At 40.3% G+C, this 25629-nt stretch overlaps 1 protein-coding gene across 1 annotated transcript; it reads right to left on the reverse strand.

Moving 5' to 3' along the window:
• Positions 1 to 318: 318 nt before the first annotated feature.
• On the reverse strand, positions 319 to 25567 carry LOC109428935 (uncharacterized). The gene is made up of 3 exons (XM_062855308.1): positions 24750 to 25567; positions 24494 to 24688; positions 319 to 450 (listed from the first exon to the last, which is right to left on the reverse strand). The coding sequence occupies exons 1-2, from the start codon at positions 25413 to 25415 to the stop codon at positions 24548 to 24550; spliced, it is 807 nt and encodes a 268-aa protein (XP_062711292.1). The 5' UTR covers positions 25416 to 25567; the 3' UTR covers positions 319 to 450; positions 24494 to 24547.
• Positions 25568 to 25629: the final 62 nt, after the last annotated feature.

A 25629-nucleotide genomic window follows, 5' to 3' on the forward strand; every position in this document is an offset into this window, starting at 1 on the left:
CGTCAGTACCGGTCCTACAAGTGTCAAACTAATTTTTATAAACAAAACAAAACATCCGCAACAACATGTGTATTTCAAAATTATGGATAAATACATCTAAAGGTATGAAATAAAATAAATTAATTTATTGGTTTCAGCGCCATTAGCGATCTAATTTCTCATACATCTACTACCCATATCCGCCCAGCGTCCTATTTATAGGACAGATGCCCCGAACGCCCAGCGTCCTATAAATAGGGCAGTCCTTTTGATGTGAATATCTGCAGAATTATACAAAATTTTAGAATACTTTCTTCAGAGAAGATGTTCTCCACACCCATACCTTGCTCATAGAGGATAATATAGTTTGTGACAGGTTCACTAGGTGGCGTAAACGATGCTGCAAAGATTGCATATTGTCACGATCATGAGCTTCATTTCCAATGCGAAAAAAAAGTATTTCCCTGGAATCTTGACAATGGTTAATAAATTATAGTTCATTTCTTCGGCAGAGTTGTTAATCAATACATACAAAAGTCGATGTATGTATGGTTGTATGTTTTTATGTTTGCATGTTTGTCTATTTGTATGTTTATATGTATTTACGTATGTATATGTGTATGCCGGAACATAGGCATAACTCTGAAATGCGTCAAGAAATTTTAATCAAATTTGGTATACACAGTCCATAGGATGTGAAGGTGGTAGTAGGGGTATTGAAATTCAAGATGGCGGCTTAGGTTCCAAGATGGCGGTAAAAAACTCCGGAATATTTGCTTTTTAACAGCAATGCTGCTTCGGATACTATGCAATATGGGTATCTATCGATCGGGCTTCACAAGTAGAACTCAAAAATGAATATCCGACGCCATTTTGAAATCCAAGATGGCGGACCATATCCAAGATGGCGGCCATGGAATGGTAGTTTGATCTACAATACCGTCAGTGGGGGTGTCATTGGGCCAAAACTGCATAGTCCATCCCTTTGTATGTCGTTACAACAATACTTTATCTCTAAATAAATGTTTAATTCGGCTGACACGTTCATTTATATATTGTTTAGGATTGTTTAAAGTATAAATGCTTCAAATTTAATTTTGACAATAATGGGGGTTTTCAGACATTTTGGCTGGCGGTGCACTTTTTGGAAATAAATCGCTCCGTGGTGCACAATGCACATGTTCAATGTTGTTAAAAAAACAATTCCAAATTCTTTAAAAAAGCTGTCGTATTTTTCATAGCAATTCCAAGGTGCATTCACTCGTCATTAGTGTTTCCCCCGCCAATTATGACACTGTTTGACGTTTTTTCATCACTTGTCGGAGCATAATGAAGTGACACAGTTATTCGACTTGGAATAATTCTTGTTCAGAATATTTCTGGAGACTTTCAGACAAGATCTTTATAAATGCTGAATGAAATCTTGAGCCGAATTAGTGGTGTTTTGTTTTTAAGAAGCTCGGTGAAGTCCTTCCAAGACTTCTGATTTTTTTCTAGCAGTAGCGTCTCGTAACCTCACTTTTTACCAGTTCAACGACTCTAAAACTGGAATTTGCGGAGAATTCAGTATCAGAATCAAATTGAAAATGGACGGAAACGACAATTCTCGTGATTTTCTACTAATTACGAGCTAATTTGATAACAAAATTCAAGAATTAACGTTCGTTGGACAGGTAGGTTTGAGGTTAGGGAATCGCCACCAGAAATTTTTTGATGGACGTTTTTTCCAAGACTTTTATTGAATTTCTGAAAATTTTCTAGCAAGACACTTGACAGCTTTATTTTCAGAACTTTGGGATATATTGACAATATTTTTGTTAAATTCCTCCCAGGCACTTTTGTTGATTCGGAAGGAGTTGAGTGTTCACCTGATTACGAGATCAATGATAGATTCCTTCTCTGGTATTGAGCAAAGCCACAGAAATATTAGTAAGATTTCTTCTGAGATTTTTTAGCGCATTCATTGAAGATACATTGCGAATGCCTTGTAGGGTAGGTACTTGTGAACATCCATTACGAGCTCTTTGAAAAATATGATATTTATTAGGAAAGTTTCGGCAGACTTGTTCCATGATTCTTCGCGAATATCTGAGACAGTTTTTTGCAGGATTCAAAGTTAAGTCGTCGGCTGAAATAATGGAAATTTTACTCTCAATCCCCTGGAACACCTTACAATAGTTCAGTTGTTCTAATTAATTCGAATATTTTTTCATGAAATAGGTAATGAATTTGAGTTTAAACTTAAATATTTATAACTTTTCTGAAGTGCTGCGGTGCACTTGTCATGGCTTCGCGGTGCACCAAGTGCACCGCGGTGCACGATCTGAAAACCGCTGAATAGAGTAATTAAAATTGGCCCAATTTCACCCCTTCTAGGGGGTGACATTGGGCCAAACACTAAAATTTAATCCAAATAGTTCAATGTGAGAAAGTATCGCTTGCAAATCAAAACTACTGAATATATAGCTGCTTGCGCACAACCTATCGTGCCTAGTCACTTTAAAATAACACCACAGACAAACAAACGTGAAAGTTTGACCACATTCATTGTAAACGATCATTGATCCATTACAATACATCCGCTATCCCCTGGATATAACTCCAACTAGCATTCTCAAAAGACAAAAGTAATATTTCCTCATCATCTACCTATAAACTGATATGCGTGCATTTTTAATTTAGCATGAATCTTACATTTATTTCTAAAACAAACGCCGTATTATGCATAAAATAATGTGAATACTCGCAGTTGTTTTAATTCACATTTGTAGGGTTCTCGTACTGACTGCATTGCTTTTATATGGCACAATGTCACCCCCAAAATGAGTTATTTGCACTACAGATCGAATTCATAAGTTTTTCATGCAAAATAGCATACAAAACCACAGTACGCTTAACCATGATATTCACATCACGTTTTCTTAATGGAAAACTAACAAAATGTGACATTTTTCTACAGCGAAGGTCAACGCAAGTTATATTTACCATATAGTATCAGCTTTTTGATAATCACTTTAATAAATGTTAGTATTTTGGGCGAAACATCTTTTTTGATTTTTGGCCCAAAGTTACCCCCCAGGCCCAATGTCACCCCAACTGGAGGTACCATGCAAATTGGGTATCTATCGATCGGGCATGATGAGTAGAAGTCAAAAATCTATATTTACCGCCATTTTGAAATCCAAGATGGCGGCCACGGAATGGTAGTTTGAGCTATGATACCATGCAATATAGGTATCTATCGATCGGGCTTCAGAGTAGAAGTCAAAAATCGATATTTGACTCTATTTCGAAATCCAAGATGGCGGATACCATGCTGCTATGATACCATGCAGTATAGGTATCTATAAGCGTGGGACACAAAAAGACATTTTACTCCTGTACACTTTTCGAGTTCCATTTTGGTCCCATATCAACTGTGCAAAATTTCAGATCGATCGGAGAAACTATATTTTAGCGCCAGCCATTTTAAGTTTTCATACGATTTAGTATGGGGAAAATCACTGTTTCAAAGAAAAATCGCCACAGGTTGCCCCTTAACCCCTAAAAATAAATCGATGACTGATTGCTGTTGGAAATTTTACGAGGAACCAACCCTCCGAAGACCGCAAAGCGATCTGAGGCATGTGTAAAAAGTTATTGACTGAACACCGAATGGCATGCAAACGCTGTTTAACATGTAAGGAATAACAATAAATAATAAAATCTCGTTATTTTATCGATCGGGTGAGGCCTTATAACTTTTTCCACGAACGTCGCATCGATTTGCTGTCATGGGATGTCTGATTCCTAGTAAAGTATTCTACAGAAATCATTCGTCGACTTATTTTTAGGGATTTAGGGGTGACTCTTAGCGATTTTTCTTTGCGGGAGTAAAATTTCCCCATAGTAAATCGTATGAAAAACTAAGAATGGCGGGCGCTAAAATATAGTTTTTCCGATCGATCTGAAATTTTGCACAGTTGATATGGGACCAAAGTGGAACTCAAAAAGTATACAGGATCTTGAGTTTTTCCATTTTTTTGTATTTTCCCATATAAACCTTGTACCAGGCTAGTATCTATAGACCGGGCTTCATGAGTAGAAGTCAAGAATCGATATCCGACGCCATTTTGAAACCCAAGATGGGGGACCATATCCAAGATGGCGGCTACGGAATGGTAGTTTGAGAAATAATTCCATGCAATATGGGTATCTACCGATCGGGCTTTATGAGAAAAAGGGTTAGGGGTCATGGTAGATGGTAGGGTAGAGGGTTTGGGTGAAGGATCGAGTAGAGGGAATGAAGTAGAAGGTTAGGGTAGAGGATAGGGTGGACGGTAAGGAAGAGGGTAGGATAGAGAGTAGGGTTGAGGGTAGGAAAATGTTAGGGTAGAGAGTAGGGTAGACGGTACGATTAAGCACAATATAGACTAGAGGGTACGGTAAAGGATAAGGCAGAGCGTAGGATAGAGGGTTGGAATAGAGGGCAAAGAAGACAATAAGGTAGAGGCTAGAGAGGGTGAAGAATTGAGATGTGATTAGATGAGCTGAGGTTCTGTTTCGAGATATTTTCAGAAATTCTTACCAGGATTTCTTCAGGCATTCCTTTCGAGAATCATCTCATGTTTATTTCCGAGATTCCTTCAGATATTGCTTCCGAGATTGCTGTACGGATTGTTCCGGAGTTCTCTTCAGGGATTTTTGCAGGGATTGCTTTGGAAAATCCCGAAAGACTTCTTTTAGTCATTCTTTTCTACATTCCTTCGGGGATTTGTGCTGGAATTCCTTTAGGGGAGACTGGGGAGACTTGATCCCTTTTTCTTAATTTACCTGAAACTTTAAGAAAAACACAAAACTAGATCCGATTTCCGTACAAAATGGCAGGTAAACATCTATTGCAAGTTAATACACAACAGAAGGCCTTTAAATTATTGTTAAAGTTCTCAAAACTGTGTTTTTATGGAGGCATGTCTTATGATGTATTTTTCAAAAATGGGTGACACTTGATCCCCCTTTGAGCACATGGTGTATTTAAAGGGAAAATAATTCCAGAGTCTTCCTATCCATTTTCTTTTCGAGTTTTCTTGTATTTTCGATGAATATGGAGTGTTTGAAATTGTAAGATTGCCTTAATTTTTTAAGGATATGCCGTATTTTCAAAATGGGGAGACTTAATCCCTCTTTTCTTGGTTTGTGCTAAAGTTATAATTATCTGACACATTTTATCGTTGAATAAACGAGAATTCCAAGTAAATAAAGGCTTCCGAATAGAATATTATTTTTCACATGTATAATGTGTGTGTATTCCTCGAGGGATCAAGTCTCCCCATGTCACTGTTGTGTATACTAAGCTGAATTAAATAAAATTTGTTAACAAAAGCCTTATTTGGATAAATAAGTTTGAAAGTATTTTATTTAAACTGTGTGCTGTGAAATTTTGGCACGATTTAATTCATTTTTAACAAAGTTATTGAGATTTTTCGGAATCGCCTAAAAGATTTCTGAAGGACTGAAAACAAACCATCAACCGTTAAAAAATAATGCAATGTACAATCGAAATCACTTGTAGCCAAAACATAGTCATTTGTCCAGGAGTAGTTTTGGAAAAAATACGCTAGAAGAAAAATGTTTTTGATTACGAGCAAATATGGGGGGAACAAGTCTCCCCAGGGATCAAGTCTCCTCAGTCTCCCCTAAAGATTCCTTCCAGGATTCCTGCTGTAATTCCTCAAGGGGTTCCCCCCGAAAAAAAAAATGTGAAAAATATGTTTTTCTTCCGAGATTTTTTTCAGGCAATCCTAGAATAGACATCTTCTATGGTTCTTGCAGGGATGCCTGCTCAGTTTCTGGCCAGCATTCCTATCATAATCACTCTTAGGTTTCCATCGTTTCCAATTCAGAATCCTAATGGAATTCTTTCTACGAGCCGGGATCCTCGCTCGAGATTTCTTCTGTGATTATTTCAGGAATTCCTACCAAGCTTTCAGCTGAGATTTCCTCAAAATTCTACCAGATATGCCTTTCAAAATTCCTTCAGTAAATCCTCCCGGGATTCATTCGGGGATTTCTACCGGGAATGTTCTTGCCCCAGCGTTATTGTTGGGACGAATCACAACACACAATAATTGAAAGCAGCATTTCGATGACAGCTTCAATGCTGAAATTCATATACCGCATTTAGTTCACTACTGGACTGCGAACTGCGACATTATAAGTGCGAAAACGTAAATAAAAGTGCGCGATTGCATCAAATCAGGTTGATGTCTTCGGCGCACTATTTCTTCAATCTATGGAGAACAAGTGCTCTGAAGACACCGAGTTGATTTCATGCAATCGCGCACTTTTATTAGCGTTTTCGCACTCGTGAAAACTAGTGCGATAGTCCAGTGGTGAACTAAATGCGCTATATATTTATTATTTTCTATTATACCACATCAGCCCTAATTAGTGTTGCCAGTTTTACGCTGAATCATCACCACAACAGTTATGTTTTCCAGATATTTGTACGTAATTCTAAGTTGCAATTGGTAGAACGAATAAAATTAAATTTTTGGGTGGTTTATCATTTTTCATGTAGCCGGAAGACACATTATCTTTTCGATGTAACTTTGATAGTGCCCAGAATAACACCGTAAAACCCACATATTGTTCACGAATAAAAACATAAGAGGAGAAGCCGTGTAGAGTATATCTGGTTGAAATTTGATATCAAAACATGGAATGATGATGAACCAGGGCGTGTTAGTGGAATACTTGTAAGTACGAGACACCGAAGACGACCTTATAGTTGAGGTCGAAATACGTATCTGTTAAAGGATATAAATTAAAAGGAACAGTACTTAACACGATTTTTTTTAATGTGCAAAATTTCTGAAAAGTTTACGTAAACTGAGTACGTAAAGAGAGTTTGTGGGGTGCTGAAGGAAAAACTCAATTACTTTATTAGAAATCATTATTTGCGTAACATCTAACTTCTACAGTATTTTAACGTTTGGTTATGCTACACATAGTGCGCTCTCTTTATTTGATTTGTTAAAAAAAAATGAGAAATGTTGAACACTGCAGCCGAAATTACATGAAATTACAATTGATTGATTGATTTGTCTTTATTAAAGAGACTTTCACGGTGAAATTACAAGAATCATGCAATACGATGAAATGGCGACAAACATATCTAAAGGTCCAATCTGCAAAAGAGAGGCTCTCTTTCTACTGATTATCTTTAAATTATTACATTTTGACAACTTGTGATGCGTAAATCGCAAAAGGATTGTTTAATCTACCTTCCGATGCAAGAAGTAAATCAAAATTCAGAAATACAAGCACGCTATAATCGAAGGAGAGGAGACTTAAAGAGAGCCTCTCATCTGCACTTAGGACCTATAGAAATGTTCGGCCTGAAATTGAATACATATAAAAACATCATAATCTAAAAGCATTAATTAACCCTTTGGCAGTCACGCTGTTGTTTTTTGTGCAATATGTTAAACAAGCTCACCTGATCTACATAAATTAATGTGGTGCTGGTAGCAAGTTCTCCAGAAATTCTTGAAATAATTAAAAAAATAAATCTGGTATTCCTGGAGATGTTCTTGGGTACATCCCCGAAAATGAAGGATTTCTGAAATTTCCGAAGGATGTCCTGAATGAATTTTTGAACAAAATTTGAACCTGAGAGGAATTTCTGAAGAAATCATTTGAGGAATTCCTGAAAGACTTCCTGGATAAATCCCTGAAGAAACAAACACCTGGAGGGATGCCCGGAGTAATCCTTGGAAGAATTTCTGACAGTATACTTCTGGAGGAATTTCTGTATAAGTTATGGAAGGAATACCTAGAGAAATATCTGAAGAGATCTCATGAGGAAATTCTAGAAGAAATCCTAGATGAATTTCTGGAGGAATCCTTGGAGGAAATTCTTGAGAAGGAATGCCCAGAAAAAAATCAGAAGAAATCTCTTGAAGAATTCCTAGTCTAGTCTAGTCTACACATACACAGCCATTCATTGAAAGAATCCTGGAAAATGATGAAATCGACTACTTCCATCATTTTTCTTGTCATTATTAATGATTGCAGTACATCGAAGATGCATTACAAGCATTAAAGCGGTCAGGCCTACTGTGCAGCGTTTTCAATTAAATAATAAAAACAATGAGTGGGGACATCTCGTACCAACCGCTCAGTTTATGAAAACGAAAAATATGGCGAAAATCGGTGGGGGTGACGAAGCTAAGAAGGTTAATGTCACCCCTTGGTCCTTGATCTTTTCTGGGATGGAACACAGGTATTTACTCCGTGTAGAAGAAATCTCTTGAAGAATTCCTAGAGGAAAACTTAGAGAAATTTCAGAAAGCTTCCTTGGAGGAATTCTTGGAGAAATGCCTGATGGAATTCCTGAAGGAATCCCAGAAGCAATTCCTGGGAAAATCTCTAGAGAGAATCCTGGAGAAACTTCTGGAAAAAATCCTGGCGTAATTCCTGGAAGAACTCTTGGATGAGACCCAACAGGATTTCCTGGTGAAATTCCTGGAGAGATTTCTTGGCTGAATTCTTAGAGCAATCTCTGGAGAAAATCGTGGAGGTACTCCTGGAAAAATTTCCAGAAAAATTCCGGGAGTAATTGCTGGAGAAATTTCTGAAAAAAAATCCTTGAGAAATTCCAGGAGAAATTTCTGGAGAATTTGCTGACGTAATTTCTGAGAGATGTCCATTAGAAAATTCCTGGAGGAATTTCTGGCGGAATTTCTGGAGGAATTCCTAAAGAAATTTGTGTGAAGAAATTCCTGGAGAAATCTCCAGTTTGTGAAGAAATCCTTGGAGGAATTTCTGGAGGAATACCTAGGGGGAATCCCTGAAAAATTACTTAAAGGATTCGTGGAGAACTTCCTGAAAGAATTTCTTAAGAAATTCCTAGAGAATTTCCTGGAAGTATCCTTGGCAGCGATGGGAACACTCACTTGGAAAGAGTTACATTCACTTGGTATTTTCTCAGTTTAGAAGCATGCTATCAAAAAACAGTGTATGGAGCACTTTTACTTTGTGATTTTATCTAAAACTTTGCCGAACACATCAAGGGTTGTACTCGCATACCAAAGTCGTGAGAGGGCTATGAAGACGAGTCTATACGAGGTGAATGCAAATTTACTCACCTCGTGGAGAGTTGCCTTCAACGCTCTGTCACGACTTTAGAATGCGTGTGCGACCTTCACTTTATTCGGGAAAGTTTGAGATAAAACCACAACGTAAAAATGCTCCATACACTATTTTTTAATAGCATGCTTCTAAACTGAAAAAAAAAAAAACAAGTGAATGTAACTCTTCCCAAGTGAGTGTTCCCATCCCTGATCCTTGGTGGAACTTCTGAAGGAAACTTCGAAGGATTATTTCCTGCAAGAATCCATGGGAAAATCCCTGGAGAAATTCCTGAAGCAATTCCTGATGGAATATCAGGAGAAATTCATGGAGCAAGGACTGCAGGACTTCCTAGGGGAATTGTTAATAATTTCTGAAGGATGTCCAGGAGCAATTCCTGGATAAAATCCTGGAGGAGTGCCTGGAGGAATACAATCAATGATGAAATTCCTGGCGAAATCTTTAGACGAATTAATGAAAGAATTACTGGATAAATTCCTAGAGGAATCTCCAAAAGAATTCTATTATTTTTCTATTTCTGAAAAAAACTTTTGATAAAATCCTGCAGGAATTTCTAGCGGAAATTCTGGAAGCATTTATGGAGAAATCCTCGAAGGAATTCCTTGAAGAAATTTGTGAAGAAATCCCTGGAGGAATCTCTAGAGGAATTTCTGGAGGAATACCTGGAGGAATCGCTGAAAAATTCCTGAAAGTATTCCTGGAGAACAGTGCTGAAAAATTCATTTCGTCATATCTAAATTCAATCACCTACAGCTCATTTTGGAGGCTGAACCTGAGAATATGGTATATGAAAGACTTGTGCAGCTAGACCGGTTCTGCTAGAAAGTCACGAAAAAAACGTTATTTTTCGAATATTTAACGTAAATGTCACGGGCTTCCTTTGAAAAATGCCAAATGATATTCACGGTGAATATCATTCAGCATTTTTCAAAGGTGGTCCGTGACATTTACCTTAAATATTCGAAAAATATCGGTTTTCCGTGACTTTCTAGCAGAACTGGTCTAGCCGCACAAGTTTTTCATATACCATATTCTCAGATTCAGCTTCTAAAATTAGCTGTAGGCGATTGAATTTAGATATGACGAAATGAAATTTTCAACACTGCTGGAGAATTTCCTGGAAGAGTTTTTGAAGAAATCCCTCGAGGATTTGCTGGAAGAATTATAAGAGGAACTTCTGGAGGATTTCCTAGAGGAATCTTCGAAGGATCTCCTGGAGGAATCCCTGGGATAATCCATGGAGAAATTCGTTGAGAATTTCCTGGAATAATTTCTGAAAAAAAAAATCCTCATAAGATTTTCTGGTAAAATTGCTGACATAATTTCTGAAGGATTTCCCGGAGCGATTCCTGGATCAATTCCTTGAGAAATTGCTGGAGGACTTCCTGAAGAAATTCTTGGGGTATTTCCTTTAGAATTCCTGGATAAAATCCTGGAGGAATGCCTGGCAGAGTTCTTGGAGGTTTTCGTTTGCGAATTGCTGGAGGAATTTTTGGAATTCTTGCAACAATTGCTTAATGAATTTCTGGGGGAATCTCTAGAGGAACTCTGGGCGAAATTTCTGAAAAAAAATCCTGGAGGAATTTCTTGAAAAAAAAAATGTGGAGAAATCCTTAAAGGAAGTTGTGAAGGAGTCCCTGGGGAAATCCTTGGAGAAATTCGTAGAGAAATCCCAATAAAAATCCTTGAAGGAATTTAAAGCGGAATTCCTGGAGGAAAAACTAGAAGAATTATTGGAGGAATTCCTGAAAAAAATCTAGAATGTTTTCTTAGAGAAAATCCTGTAAGAATTTCTGAAAAAATCCCTGAAGGATTTCCTAGAGAAACATAATTTATGATGGAATTCTTTGATTATTCATGATGAAATTCCTGGAGGATTCCCTGAAGAAATTCCTAATTCCTCGAAGAGACACTGGATAAATTCCTGGATGAAATCCTGGAGGAATGCTGGGGAATTCATGGAGGATTTTTTTGAGGAGTCCCTTAAGCAATTCCTGGAGGAATATCTGGTGGAATTCCCGGAAGAATCGCTGGAAAAAATCCTGGAGAAATCTCTGCAAGAATCCAAGGAGGAATCCCTTAAATAATGCCTGCAGCCTTTCTGGAAGAATGGCTAGGAGAATTCTCGGAGGAATCCCTGAAGTAATTCCTGGAGAAATCTTTGGATGAATCTACTACAGAAAAAAAAATCCTTGGCGGAAGCTCTTGAATAAATTTCTGTAGAAATTCCTGATGGAATTCTTGGAAGAATCCCGGAAGCAATTACAGGAGGAATCTCTGAACGAAGCCCTGAAAGAATGCATTTAGGAAACCCTTGAGTGTTTCTTGGAGGAAACTCTGAAAAAAAAATCTTGTTAGAAGCCTTGGAGGGATCCCTGAGGATATCCTAAAGGAATTCCTGTAGGAATTCCTGAAGGAATCTACAGAAGAACTCCTGGATAAATCTCTAGAGGGATTTCAGGCGAAATTTCTGAAGGAACCTCTAGATGAATTCCTGGAGGAATTTTTAGAGATATTCCTGCAGGAACTACTAGAGGCATCCCTGGAGATATTCCTAGAGGAATTCCTGAATCTTTTAAGGAATTCGTAGAGGAATATCAGGAATAAATACTCTGACCGCTGTCAGTTAATAGGTATGGCATCTCTAGAGAAAAGGAGGAACCTAATGAAGACAATGTTTATGGCCAAACTGTTGAAAGGCGAAATCGATGCACCGAACATCCTTTCTCGTTTGAATTTCAATGTTCCTGCAAGAACTTTAAGAAATACTAACTTTCTGCGGCTTGACTATCACCGTACGGATTACGGACAGAATGAGCCGATAAGGGCCATGTGCATGTTGTTCAACGAAAGTTACCATTTGTTTGATTTTAATCTTTCGACCACTACTTTTAAGAACAGACTAATTCGTGATGGCCCTATTTGATAATGTTAAATGTTGCTTTAGATAGTTGGCGTTTCATGTAGACTCAATGGAGTCCGATGGAAGTTAGGTTCAAATACAAATACAAATACAAATACAAATAATTCCTGAAGAAATCGCAGATGGAATTCTTGAAGAAATTCTGGAGGGATTCTTAGAAGAGTTCCTGAAGAAATTCCAGAAAGAATCCCGAAGCCATTTCAAGAAGAATTCCTAAGGGAATCCCTAAACAGTTCCCACAGGAAGTACTGAATGAATTCCTGGAGGAGTTCCATTAAAAATACAAGGATGATTTTTTGAAGGAATTCTAAGAAGAGTTCCTGGGAGAATCTTTGGAGGATTTTTTAAAATAAGTTGTTGCAGAAAGAATCACATAAGGAATTTCCGAGTTAAGCCCTACAGAAATTCTTGAAGGAATCCATGTAGGCATCCCTGGAGGATATCCTACAGGAATGCTTGTAGGGATTAACTGGAAATCTCTAAAAATACTCCTGAAGGAATCTATAGAAGAATTCCAGGAGGAAACTCTAGAGGCATTTCTGAAGGAATCCCTGGATATTTTTAGGGGAGTCCCTGCAGCAATTCCCAGAGGAATCTCAAGAATAATTTCTGGAGGAATCTCTGGAGAAATTCGTGGAGGAATCCCTTGACAAATTCCTGGAGGAATCCCAGAAAGAATTCCCGAAGAAACTGCAGATGGAATCCTTGGAGAAACCCTGAAGGAATTCTAAGAAGAGTTCGTGGAGGAACTCCTTGGGGAATCCCTGCAGGAGTTCCTGAAGAAACCCCAGGAGGAATCCCGGAGGCAATTCATAAGGGAATCCCTAAACAGTTCCTGGAGGAAGTACTGGATTAATTCCTGGAAGAGTTCCTGAAAGAATTCCAAGAGGAACTCCTTAAAAAGTGTTCTTGGGGGAATTCTAGGAGGAATTTATAAAATAATCCCTGGAGTTGATCCTGAAAGAAACGCAGAAGAAATTCCCGGGTGAATCCCTGAAGGAATTCTTGAAGGCAAACCTGGAGGAATTCCTGAAGAAACCCCATGAGGAAATCCTTAGGGAATCCCATGAGGAATTCCATAGGAATTCCCAGGAAAGCTTTTTTAACAAATTCCCGGAAAAAAATCTGCTGGAAAAAAAATACGAAGGAATACATGTCTGCAATAATTTTTGGACGAATTAATGTTGGAATCTTTGGATGCACTTCCAAAATAATGTTTTGTACTATGTTTTAAGGAATTCATCCATTTTAAGTTAATCTCTGGTAAAATTTCCTGTACGGGTTTCTGGAAGATATTCCTGCTGAAATACTTCGAATTATTTCAGATTGAAATCCCTGAAGAAATCTCTGAAGGAACACTTGCAGAAATACCTAGAAAAAATCTATTGACATTCCTTTGGTAATCCCTGGAAAAATTCTTGGAGGAATCCTCGAAAAAAGCACTGGAACATTCATTGGAGGAACCTCTATAGACATCCCAGGATAAATTCCCGAAGGAATGTCTGGTGAAACCCATTAAGGAATTTGTCACCTTCCCCAAAGAAGGTCGCATGAGACGGAGACAAATTAGTTAAAAGAGGGGCTGGTGGTACTGGTTCCCTATTCTCATGTACCTTACCCAGCCTAAAATTGGTTCGAATCCAGTGGAACCACTCATGAAGAGGAATCGAGTTCATCCATAGTAAAATAAAAGCATAAATTTTACATGCAAATGAAATAAATGGTGTATTTTAGTACTTACGTTTTAATTCCAGCTTAACCTACGTCTACCTAATGTGATTAATGTGTGTGGGCGTCAGTGTAGAGTGTATCCCACGACGATTCCTGCCTGACACTTCCGCCTGGACAGAAGTTGGCTCACCGGTGACATGCCGGATACTCCAGGGCTGGTAGGCCAAACCGACATCGCGCCAGGATTCTACTCGTTCTGCCACCTCATGCTTGGTCGTGAACGAAAGGCCGATCTCATTGTAATAATTCCACTACTCCATTATTGCACTATGGAGCTATTTGCAAAAAAATCGTGGATCGTAATGGCGCAATGGCTGAATAATAATAAAAAAAAGTAGGCAATCAAGGCTATTTTTCAAATAAACACTGCACTGTTACCATGCCATAGGCCAGCCAGAACTATCTTGTATCCACTTTGCACTCTACCGTCGTTTGCGCACTTAATAAAAATTGTTCTATTATCGTCGCACCACCAAATCGAAGTCGTCGCTAGAAGCACATGCGAAGTTGCAGCTGCGAAGTAAATTTGAATCTATTTTTTCTGTTGCGCATCATTAAGCTAATTAAGAGCAACAATATGCACTAATCCAAATTGAGTTGCAACATTTCTAAGTAGGTTAAAAATCAATTTTCGCACGTTCGGTCACTTCGTATTTCGACCAAAAGCATAATATCGGTCAGGCTAATAGTCCATTTTACGAGCCGATTTTATGAATGGATTTTGACAGGAGGTAGTGTCCAATAACCCGTGAAAATCAATATCATCATCAACATTGTTGTCACTCGTAAAATGGCTCATTGTCGAAATACCGCGATCTTCTTCTTCTTCTTCTTTTTGATTGAGCGGATGAGCGCTTGCACGCTGACGTCATCACTGTCTCCTTCTCTTTCTTTCCTTCGGCGTCGGTCCATAAAGCCGTCCTTGCCCTCAAAAAAATTTGAGGGCAATGTTTACAAATCGTATGAGAATTCGATGAGGTTATGTTTTTGATGCAAGCCTCTATGAGCTCTTAAGGGCCAGTATCAAAGACTATATGCCCTGCAGTCACTAGCCTGTTTAAACTCGACCTCTTTCACAAGTCGAGCTTGGCTTTCTCACAAAATTCCGTGATTTGTTCTAGGATACTCGAATTTTTAGTCTCTAGCACATTTTTGAAAAGTTCAGTCATATTTCTGTATTTTCCGTCAAACTCGTATTCACTTCTTAAGTATCCAAACTTAGGGCAGTGCAGTATCAAGTGTTCCGCATTTTCTGCCTCGTCGCACATATCACAGTTAGGGTTCTCCACTATTTTCATTTTATGCAGCCAGTAGGGGATTCTGGGGTAATACGCACCACTTAAGGAAGATGCGTCCAAATGCATATAAAAAGGCAATAATTTATTGGTTTAATGCATGCATTCATTGCATATACTTTCATTCTAAGAGAAACCAAACAAAATTTCAGCCTTAATACAGTTCAGCTCTTGAAAATAACGTTTTTTGTAAAGACTAACATTATACGGCTTCGTATGTTTATGCGGGGCAGTATGCACCCTTGCTCGGGGTAAAATGCACTACAACAATGGGGCAGGATGCACTCAAACAAAGGGGCAAGACGCACCACAACATTGAGGCAAGATGCACAGTCGAGTTTGGAAATCTTTTTACTTCTTAGACAAAATGCATGTTTTATAAGGTTTTAAGACAAACAATAGCTCAATTTTGTTTGCGATTACTTACAGAGCACTCATAGATATGATTACAGCTTGTTTTCTATAGGTGCGTTTTGCCCCAACGAATGGAGTGCATATTGCCCCAATCAATAGCAAAAAATAAAATAGTTTAAAAGTTTATAATTTACGTAGATTACTGTTTAAGTTATTTTTCCTATGCTTAGCATTGCCCTCAATGAACTGAATAAACACAACAGCATTAGATGTTTGGTCGATTTTCACCATCAAATCATTCGACAAACGATCGAGAAAATTACATCAGAATCGTGCTTTTCAATTTTATCCATTTTTCCAAGGGGTAGTCACTCTACACACTTCATTTGTGCCAACGTTTTTTTTAATGTGCCTACCAGTGTGCACTGCCCTAGTGTGCCGGGGTGCTGAGGTGCCGAGGCTCCAAAATATATTATGGTGGCTGCTATAAAAATGCCAGAAATATTCTCAGCAAACCATGACTATCACAATGTTTTTTATTTGTCATCTGAAAAAAAAAACTGTTGGCTTTGGGTTTGCAAAGATGTTCTTAATAGCTTGATTGTTCGTTTTATTATCAATTTCATCCATCTTGTTAATATTTTTTCAATTTTAGGATTAATCTCCGAAGCGCTTCGATGATGGGACATGAAAATCATAAATGCTTAATGGACATGCAGACAAAACCGCAACTTGCGTCCAACTCACAATTACAGATGTCAACCATACCATTGAAAAAGTTTCACCATTTATCGGTTAAACGAACCTGTCGGATGTCCCTACAATACGGCGCTCTTTCGTTTAACGAATTGGTGCACAATTCACTAGTGTCGGCGTGTTGAAAACTCCGGCGTGTTTGACACTCCAAATTCATAAACAGACGTATAGCAACCCCATTTGATTCTGACGAATGGATTAGGGCAAACCTATTTCCAGAGAGTCAATAAGCTATTTTACGAGACGTGCTACCGATGGGCCGCTCATTGTTATTGTTTACATTTGATGTTTTTGTTTTCGCGAAAAGTAGCATAACATGTGGTGAGCCCCAATCAGATTTTTGGTGACAGAAATGTTTTGATTTCTAATGTGGCATTTATCAATCCCCCGAGGTGCATGATATCACTAGCAGATAAAAAAAACCTCCCCACGGTCTACGGATATTGATTATAGTGGGCGGATTAACGCATTTTTGCAGATGAATGAACCCCGTTTATTTGATGGGCCTGTGTCACATGTTATGCTAGCGAAAATGTAAATAAATGGGCCCAGCGGTTGGACTTCAAAACTGGAAAACATTCAAAAAACAGCTGATTTGAAACGTCTCATAAAATGCCTTATTACATATTTTGACAATAAACACTTTCGGAATTCCTCCTCAAAAAAGGACAAGGATTTATGTCAGAAATTCTGCAATCACTTGTAAAAGTTTCTCCAGCTATTCCGAAAGTAAGAAAGTTTTTCAAAGAAAACCACCAAATCACCATGTTTTTTTTCAGAACTTTCACAAAAAATTACTTGAGTATCGGGAGTGGTTTTATGGACCTCATTGAGTAATACGCTAGGGGCAGGACAGATCTAACGAGAGCAAATCTGTGTTCGAAATGTTGTTCAGAATTCCTCACAGTTCCTCAGATTTTCTCCCATTTATGCCAAAGTGTGATCTGGCACCAATGTCAAACTGCAAAGTGTTGCGTGTGCTGAATGAAAATTGCAGTTTTGGGGATGTCTTTCAACAAATTTCGTCGATCATCGACAGAAAGAGTTACTCAGAAATTCTCAGAGTTGCTCTCGTTTGCACAATGTCTTGCCCCTAGGTAATACGTGTAGAATTGCGCTAGAGGCTGGTTCCCTGACTTTGTCAGAAATTAACATTTCGCAGAGGATCACAGACCATCAGAAGCTGCCTTAAAGATTTTGGAGTGCTAAACATTTCATGAATTGGTTCCACCCTCGTTGTTGAACATGGTCGCGACACTGTGCAAAGTCACTTCTATTTGAGTGAAAAACAGACTCTGTCCCTTTCATCAGGCCTCATCTGTAAACCAAACCTAAAATGTAAAATCAAATACGTTAATAAGATAATAATAATTAAGAATGGAACATTAATGCAAATTTAAGCAAATCTTCATTTTTTTGGATGGCAGATAAACAATTTATTTCGGTCGTCAAGGTATCATGGTGTGCTGAGAATAGTTTCTTCGAATTTCAGTTCAGTGCTATTTTATAGCAGACGCCATTATAGCTAGCGTGCAAAGCTAGGTGCCACTCGGTGCCATTGGTGTGCCCGGTGTGCCCAAGGCACAATGTGTAGAGTGACTACCCCTTGCATTTTTCTCACTAATTACGTAACGCAGATATGTAAAATTTTCCAGATGCTCATTTATTAAGACGTTCTATTAGACTGATAAGGTTTCAAAGCTCTAAAACCTATAATCCCTGAAAAACAAAGGGGGTGCGTTTTGCCTCGACAGTGCGTATTACCCCAGATGCCCCTAGTTCGAATAATCGTGGCCACTAATCAATCTGTTCAGCAGTCTGACTCGTTTCCCACTCATTTTCAGTCCTTTGAACCAAGGATCGTATTCAAAATTTCCAATTACGCTGTAGAATTTTCTTCCTTTTTCTTCAGAATAATCTCGATACCAACTTCTTGTCACTTCTGCTGTGCGTTGTTTCACGTAGTACAATGCATCCTTCAATAACTGCGGGTTTTCTAACAACTGTGAATGGTGCGGTGAGACCATTCTTTGCTAGGCTGTCCGCAATTTCGTTTCCCGCTATGTTTACATGTGACGGGATCCACTGGAAGTCAGTGTTCCACTTCCGCGTCATTTCGAGTATTCGTACAATGACGCTTTCTCCTTCGCCATTCTCCACAACGTTGTTCATCATCATCAGCGATGATTTCGAGTCCTTGTAAACTACATGGTTTGTTAGTTGTTGCCTCTCTATTATCTGCATAGCTTCTGAAATCGCCAGTATCTCAGCCGTAGTGATACTAGTTTCCAGCGATAGTTTGATACTGAAACGTTGTCCAGTTGTTTCCACGTAGACTCCGATGGCACAATTGTTCCGTTCCTTAGATGCGTCCGTGAATATCTTGCCACGCTTGTTGTATCTCCCGTGCATAGCTCCTAATGCAGCCTGTTTCAGCACTCTGCTGTTGAGTTCCTTCTTGGCTGCTGATATTCCTCGCAATGTACATTCGATACTGATGGGTTCTTTGGTTGAGAACTTGTTCACCGGTGATATTGCGTTGAAGATCTCCAGATGCTCAAGATACATCAACTCCATGAATGACAGGTTATCGTCATTTATATCTTCGCTCCTGTCCAGCTCTCTCAGTTGTTTAGCAACAACATTGTTTCTGTACATTGTTCGGCAGATTTCTCTCGCCGATGCGTATTCCAATCTCAGCTTGATAGGATCCTGGCCGCTGATTGCATGCAGTACGTTCAATGGTGTCGATTTGGTCAATCCCGTGGCTTTCCTCAAAGACTGGTGGCTAACGACCTCCAGTTTCTTCAAGTTTGTTTGGCAGGCGTTATTGTGTGCCGTGCACCCATACTCGGCAACACTTCGAATCAGTGATTCGTACAATCTTGTCATCACTTGTGGATGGCTACCATGCTTGACTTCCGATAGAACTCTAAGCATATTTTGCCTGTCCCTTAATTTCTCACTCAGTTGCTTAATGTGAGCTCCGAATGTCAGCGTTCGATCGATGTTGATGCCCAGATGCTTGATGTAGCGTACTGTTTCGACGTCGTGTCCGTTGATTTTGACCGCAAGTTGTTTATTGTTCGCTTGGAACAGAATTGCCTTCGTTTTTTGGGGATTTATTTTCAAGTTTAGCTCTTCTGCTTCTTCTTGAAAACGGTTCAAAAACTGTTGCGCCTTCCGACTGACTTCTTCGAGATTCTTGCCTCTCACAAGCACTCCGAAGTCATCGGCGTATTGTACCAAAACCACACCATCGATCGCGATGTTGTGCAGTCTCAAGGTATACATGTTGAATAGTGTAGGAGACAAAACGTCCCCTTGAGGTAGGCCGTTGCTTACTGTCCTTTCGACAGTTTCTTTCCTCGTTGCTAACTGCAATTTTCGATTTTTGAGGAATGAATCAATCCAGAATTGAATTTCATTCGGTATCTCCAATTCCGCCATAATTTCTCCAAGTTTGTCCGTATTCACTGTGTTGAAAGCGTTTGATAGGTCAATTGCAACCATAGCAATGACTTTCCCTTCTCTTTTCGCTTTTTTCACCTCGTTGACCAAGTACGCTATACAAGTTGTAGTGGACATATGCCGTCTGAATCCAAATGATGTTTCCGGAAATACGTTCTGCTGCTCCAAAAACTTCTGAAGCAACTGGAGAACTGCTGTATTCGCCACTTTCGTTATTGATGGAACGAGTGATATCGGCCGTTTTCCCTCTGCCGTACTCTGATCTCGGCCTGGTTTCGGTACTGGTACAATTTTGATCACTTTCATCGAATCGCTCATTGATCCTCTATACCACATGTTGTTTAAGTCTCCAATAATTACATCGGTAACAGCGGCGCTTAAGCTCGACAGAGTTTCGTACGAAACCAAGTCGAACCCTGGAGCTGATTTTTTCCTTTTCGTTGCTAGGATGTCCTTCCACTTGTCCTTGGTCAGTAAAGGATAGTCTACAACTTTCCCGTAGCTTCCAATGATCACTACATTTTGTCTCTCGAAATGAGCATCGAGAAACGACTCGGCCGCCTCTCTGTCGTCTAGCAAAACGTTGTTTTCCTTTTTTCGTTTCTTGTGTCCAGTTATCGCACCCACTTTTTGCCACAACTCTTTAGAGGTGGAAAACGGGTTGATCTCGTCCGGCAAGGCCTCGAATTTTCTGCTTATTTCCGTTCGTTTCAGCCGCTGGAAAAGAGCTGCCTTCCTCTTATACTCAATGAGATTTTCTTGGCTGGAGATACGGTTGAACGCCCTCCTCGCTTCCGTTTTGTCCTTCCACGCCTGGTCCACTTCAACCGACCACCAGTACTTAGGTGTACGCTTAGTTTTGTGGGTATTCCTCTTTGAAATCTCTCTGTTCAGGTTCATCAAATCTTCCACTTTTTGCACTTCAGTAGGGTTGAGAGCTGCTACACTCCTGAGCACTTTTTGCCGATTTACGTACACGTGCGAGCTAACTTGATTGTTGAGTCCGAAAAGCACTTCAATGGCCATGTGATGACCTCCCACGCTCCAGTCCGTGACGGTCCATTTGATGTTCTGATACAGATCCGGTGTACACAAAGTGATGTCTATAGCGCTGGGTCTTCTATCCATTTGTACAGGAACAAATGTAGCCGATCCATCATTGCAGATGATCAAATTTGTCGCGTTCAGAATTTCTGCTAATGCCCTTCCTCTACCATCGCAACGGTCGTCGCCCCACGCTTCATGATGAGCGTTAAAGTCGCCACCGACCAGCGTTTTGTTGAATTGGTCCGCAAACTCGATGAGAATTTTGGAGTCCTTCTTGAAATCGTCTAGAGCAATCGATGGGCTAATATAAACTGACATTACAGTTATATTTTTGGGTAGTATTTTGATACACACCGCTTGAGTCATATCCGACGTATCAGGCAGTTTGTGTACCACGTAACTGTATTTGGTCGATACTAGTATTGCTGCTCCTCCGTATGCATCATACCGTGAATCAGTTATTGTGTGGTATCCGGTGATATTATACTTGTTTGTGTTTCTATTCTCCTCATTAGTCCACACCTCTGACAATAGTGCTACATCTACTCCTTCATCGGTCAATATCCTATGTATTTCCGCCTTATTTTTGTTTAAACTTTGAACGTTACATTGAATTGCTTTCAAATCCATTGTGTTGTTGAATGTAGTGGTTGTTTTCCCAGTTTATACCTCCAGGTCAGAGTTGTTTACCTCGGCGCTCTGGATTACTGTTTCCGCTAGGTCGAAATGTTTGTTAGTGCATTCGTTGAAATGAGCCTTTGCGATCTCATCGTTTCCCAGCTTTGCGACATAATCCGCATAAAAATTCATCAGCTCTGCATGGTGCTTTTCCTCTGCCGCCTTAATTTCCGCTTGTGCCTTTGCCTCCATCTTTTCGCGAGCCTGCCTCAAAGCGTTTTGCCACTTCTCATGCTGGTCTACCGCGTGTCTGTTGCTCAGTCCTGTTCCGATACTGCTGCTGTTGCTCTGCGATACAATCTTGTCTCGCTCCTCCGTGATTCGTTGCGCCTTCATTCCTTGGTTGTTGTCTTTCATATCGCTCCTCTGTCGCTTTCCATTCGGTTTTGATTTTTGTTGTTCTTTTTTTTTTGCTTTTCAATTTCAATAGCAGCTTTCACTGCCTTTCGCTCGAGGTTCGTTTTAATCCACTCTGCTCTGAGCGGATCTTTCCATTTGTAGTTTCCGCCAGCCATGCTTGCAAACGACTCTGCAAGCACTGGGTACTCCTCCAGGTGGTTTAACGGCTCGTAGATGTTTTCCGATGCAATTGGAACGATTTCCCTGGCTTCCGTGTACGTGATGTTCCTTTTTGCCATGAGCCCCTTGATTTTCGATTGCCTCTCCTTCTCCGGGCATTTGTTGTCCTTTGACGTGTGTTGCGATGAACCACAGTTGGCACACTTTTGCCTCCTTTGGCATTGCGCGTACTCCTCGTTTGTTTGATGCTCCTCCGTGCATCTCTCGCAACATTACGGCCCTTGCAGTTGTTTTCTCGGTGGTTGAATCGCAAACATCTTGTGCAGATTACCACTCTTTGGTAGAATGGACGAACATTGCTTTTGCAGCAGAAAAGCCGCACATAGTCCGGAAGCTGATTAGCTCGGAATGATACACTTACCCTCGTTGTCGGTATCTTCTCCGCGGTTCGTGTCAGTCGACGTACTCCTAGGACGGGATCATCGCAATCAATGCCGTCAAGGATTTCTTCCTCTAAGATGTCCTCAGGGATGCCCGAGATTACACTTGTAATGGCAACTAGATGACGCGGTATGTATGCACGATACGGTGAATCCGCCACGTTCAGCGCTTCGACCATTTGGTTGGCCTTTTCGTAGCTGCTTAGGAAAACCATGATTCTCCGAGCGCCCGTGTATTTCATGTCGGTGACATACCTCCTGAATTCTTCGTGCTTTCTGATCATCAGCCCCACTGTGTACTTGTTGATTTTCCGGTTCTTGTCCTTCAGCTCCATGCAAACCCTGTATGGAGGGCTGTCCTGGCATGTGTAGGTGAAGTTTTCTTGCGCTCGAGCTCCAGTCCAGTTGTTCAGTGTGTTCGGTGGTGGATTTCCTCCACACGCTCCGTCCTGTGATCCATCCGAGAACCAGTTAATACTGCTCCGTGGCCCATCTTCCGGAGACGGGTCCGGGGGATCTTCAACCCCCATCCTTTCTTCTCTTCCCCTTTCTCTCTCACTACACTTTTTCTTTTTTGCTTCTTCTTCACAGATTCAACCACAATATGGCGTCTTTGTCGCCTGCCACCTCAGCACTTAAATTCCACTTTTCTTCAACTTCCCGGCTTCCTCAACCACGCACTTATTTCCACCCGTCTGGGGACTTAATTTATTCTACTTCCCAACACTATTCCACTTTCTCTTCGATAAACGTGCACCAGATATTCCCGAAATTATCCGCAAACTCGCAAAAAGATACACCGTTCCACACGCTGTCACTGTACCGAGTGACCGCGATCTTCAACACGCGTTCTGCCTGCTTTGCAGTTAACCGGGAACTGATGATCCACTTCGATCAAATAATAAAGCTTGCGGCGCTGATGTGTGTTGATGGCGCTCTTACATCGAGGTCAAGTGGTTATATGAGCAAACGGTCAGTAGAGAGTGAGATCCTATTTCTAGTAGAGAAGAGCAGTAGCAAGGGTTCCTGATACGCAATTATCATATTTGGTGAGGAATGTTGGCGGCAGCTACGTGGATGTTGTGTTCTGTTGTGCTGTTGTAGGTGTGGTGTATTTTATATGGTAAGAAGAACCTATGCTTCCATTTATTACGGCTAGAGTGTGTGCAACATTGAAGCTCTCGCGAGGCCGTTGGTTATGAGAAGGTTACAAATTCTTGAAAAATTCTCTGGAGCAATCCATGATGGAATCACTGAAGAAAGCTATGGAAAAAATCCTGGAGGAATACGTCGATGCTTGCTTGCAGAAGCATCTGTAAAAAAATCTGGAGCAATTGTGGAAGGAATTCTTGATGCATTCTAAGACAAACCCTAAAACAATCTACCACAACCGGTTCCAGCATATCTGGAAAATTTGGCGTGTTGTTTTTGTATTTCATGGATAAACATCACAAAATTTAGCCGTTCAACCAAGTGGAAGTGAAGTGGTTCTCTTGGAGAAATAGTTAGCGAAATTTTCTGTGGTTCTCGAGTAAAAAAGGTTTGATAATTCTGAATAAAAACTTCAATTATTAGAATATTTGATTTTTTGAGATATTTTTTCTGGAACTCTGAATTATGTATTTATAATCTTTGAATAACCAAAATCTTTTAAGGCATTTCAAGACATTCCTGGGCATATCAGAATGTTTCAGAGGAGTTTTATTAGGCTGTAAGAATCTAAGGTCAGTTCTATGTGGTTTAAGGTGAAGATATGACGAAGCCACAATTTCGTCAAGTCGATGGGCCTGATTACAAGTGTCACTCCACGGTGAAAACAAAAAAGTTACGCCGGTAATAAGGGCGGTGAAAGTGATTCCCATTTAATTAACCCACAACCTTTCCACCGTGGAATCACAATGTGTCCGGATGGTGGCTCCAGAGAGGATAACGGGCTTGCAAAGCCAAGCGCGACAGATGATGGTGGCTTCTAAAAGGATGACGTGCTTGTGAAAGCAAGCGCGACATGTGGGGGAAGTTTTAACGTTCTCAAGAACGGCTAACGTCGAAGGAAAGATCGTGAGTACATATTCGACGAGAAAGGCACTATCACCATCAGGTGGATTAATCAGGGTTTTTTTTTTGTAAACTGGCGTAAATCCAAGGGTAAATCACAATATACCTACATAAATGAGAATTTGATTCCTTTTTTCTGAGCTGAGCTTATATTTCGTGAACCTTCATTGATAGAGCTTTTTTCGTCTTATGTTCTCGTTCACATCGTCCAAGCACTCTGCCAGCGGAAACGACCCGAGGGCAGTCCATTGATTCATATCCGGAATGTATTCGTTGTTTTTGATAAATATCACCTGGGACATTGTCTGAAGAAAGAGGAATATAGTTAACGAATTGCATGTGATCACACGGTTGTGTAGGACATACCTCTGACAAATCCCTTAATCGCGACACCAGAATGTCGCTGACAAGTTCCTTTCGATCTCCGTCATCACCTCGCACGCTTGCCACATACCGTTCCAGGTCTTGCACCATCAGTTCCACATCCCGAATGGCATCCCGCACCTTAACGCATTCCCTCCGGTTGTACCTTTCGACCCGTTCAAAATCGATCGCTTCCAGTGGCTGATTCTCGATCTGTCCCATTGCCTGGATCGAGTGCTTCAAGGATTTGACCAGCGCTTCCACGTCAATGATTCGTTTACTGCCACCACTGTCGCTCAAATCGGTTAACGACCCGGATGGACTACTGGCCAGATTGGTTTCATTAAGGATTCGTGACTGCTGCAACGGAACGGCTTTCTTCTGTGACGGAACACGGTTGACTCCGCGGCTAGATGTTCCCCCAGCCGGGCGATGTCGAATTTTACTGAATATGGCATCCAGATCGTCGGCAGTGAGGCGATCTGATGGGTCTGCGGAACGTGGGTCCGAGGTGGCGGTCCATTCTTGTTGGGACAGTTTCAGCAAACGATCGGGAAGATCCGGATCGGTGAGCAGTTTTGATTCCAGGCTGGCGGATTTCAGGATGCGGTTGAATTTATCCAAGTTGTCGATAATTCTGCCAGAAAGGTAATTCAGGTCATCCTCCATATCGAAAATATCGTCAATGTGTTTAGTTTTTCTTTTAAAATAAGCACAAATTTATAAAATTAAACTGTTTTTAACGAATTCTACCGCGGAACGGTTTGTTTTCAAAACTGTCTTCGATTTCTTCTTGCGCCTTTTCTGCTGGAATTTTACCGCCTGACATCAAAGTTGTTTTACCGCATCCGTTTGTGCTGTATACAGCTATAGCGAACGCTTC

Source organism: Aedes albopictus, chromosome 3, assembly GCF_035046485.1.
Source record: "Aedes albopictus strain Foshan chromosome 3, AalbF5, whole genome shotgun sequence".
Lineage (NCBI taxonomy): Eukaryota > Metazoa > Arthropoda > Insecta > Diptera > Culicidae > Aedes > Aedes albopictus.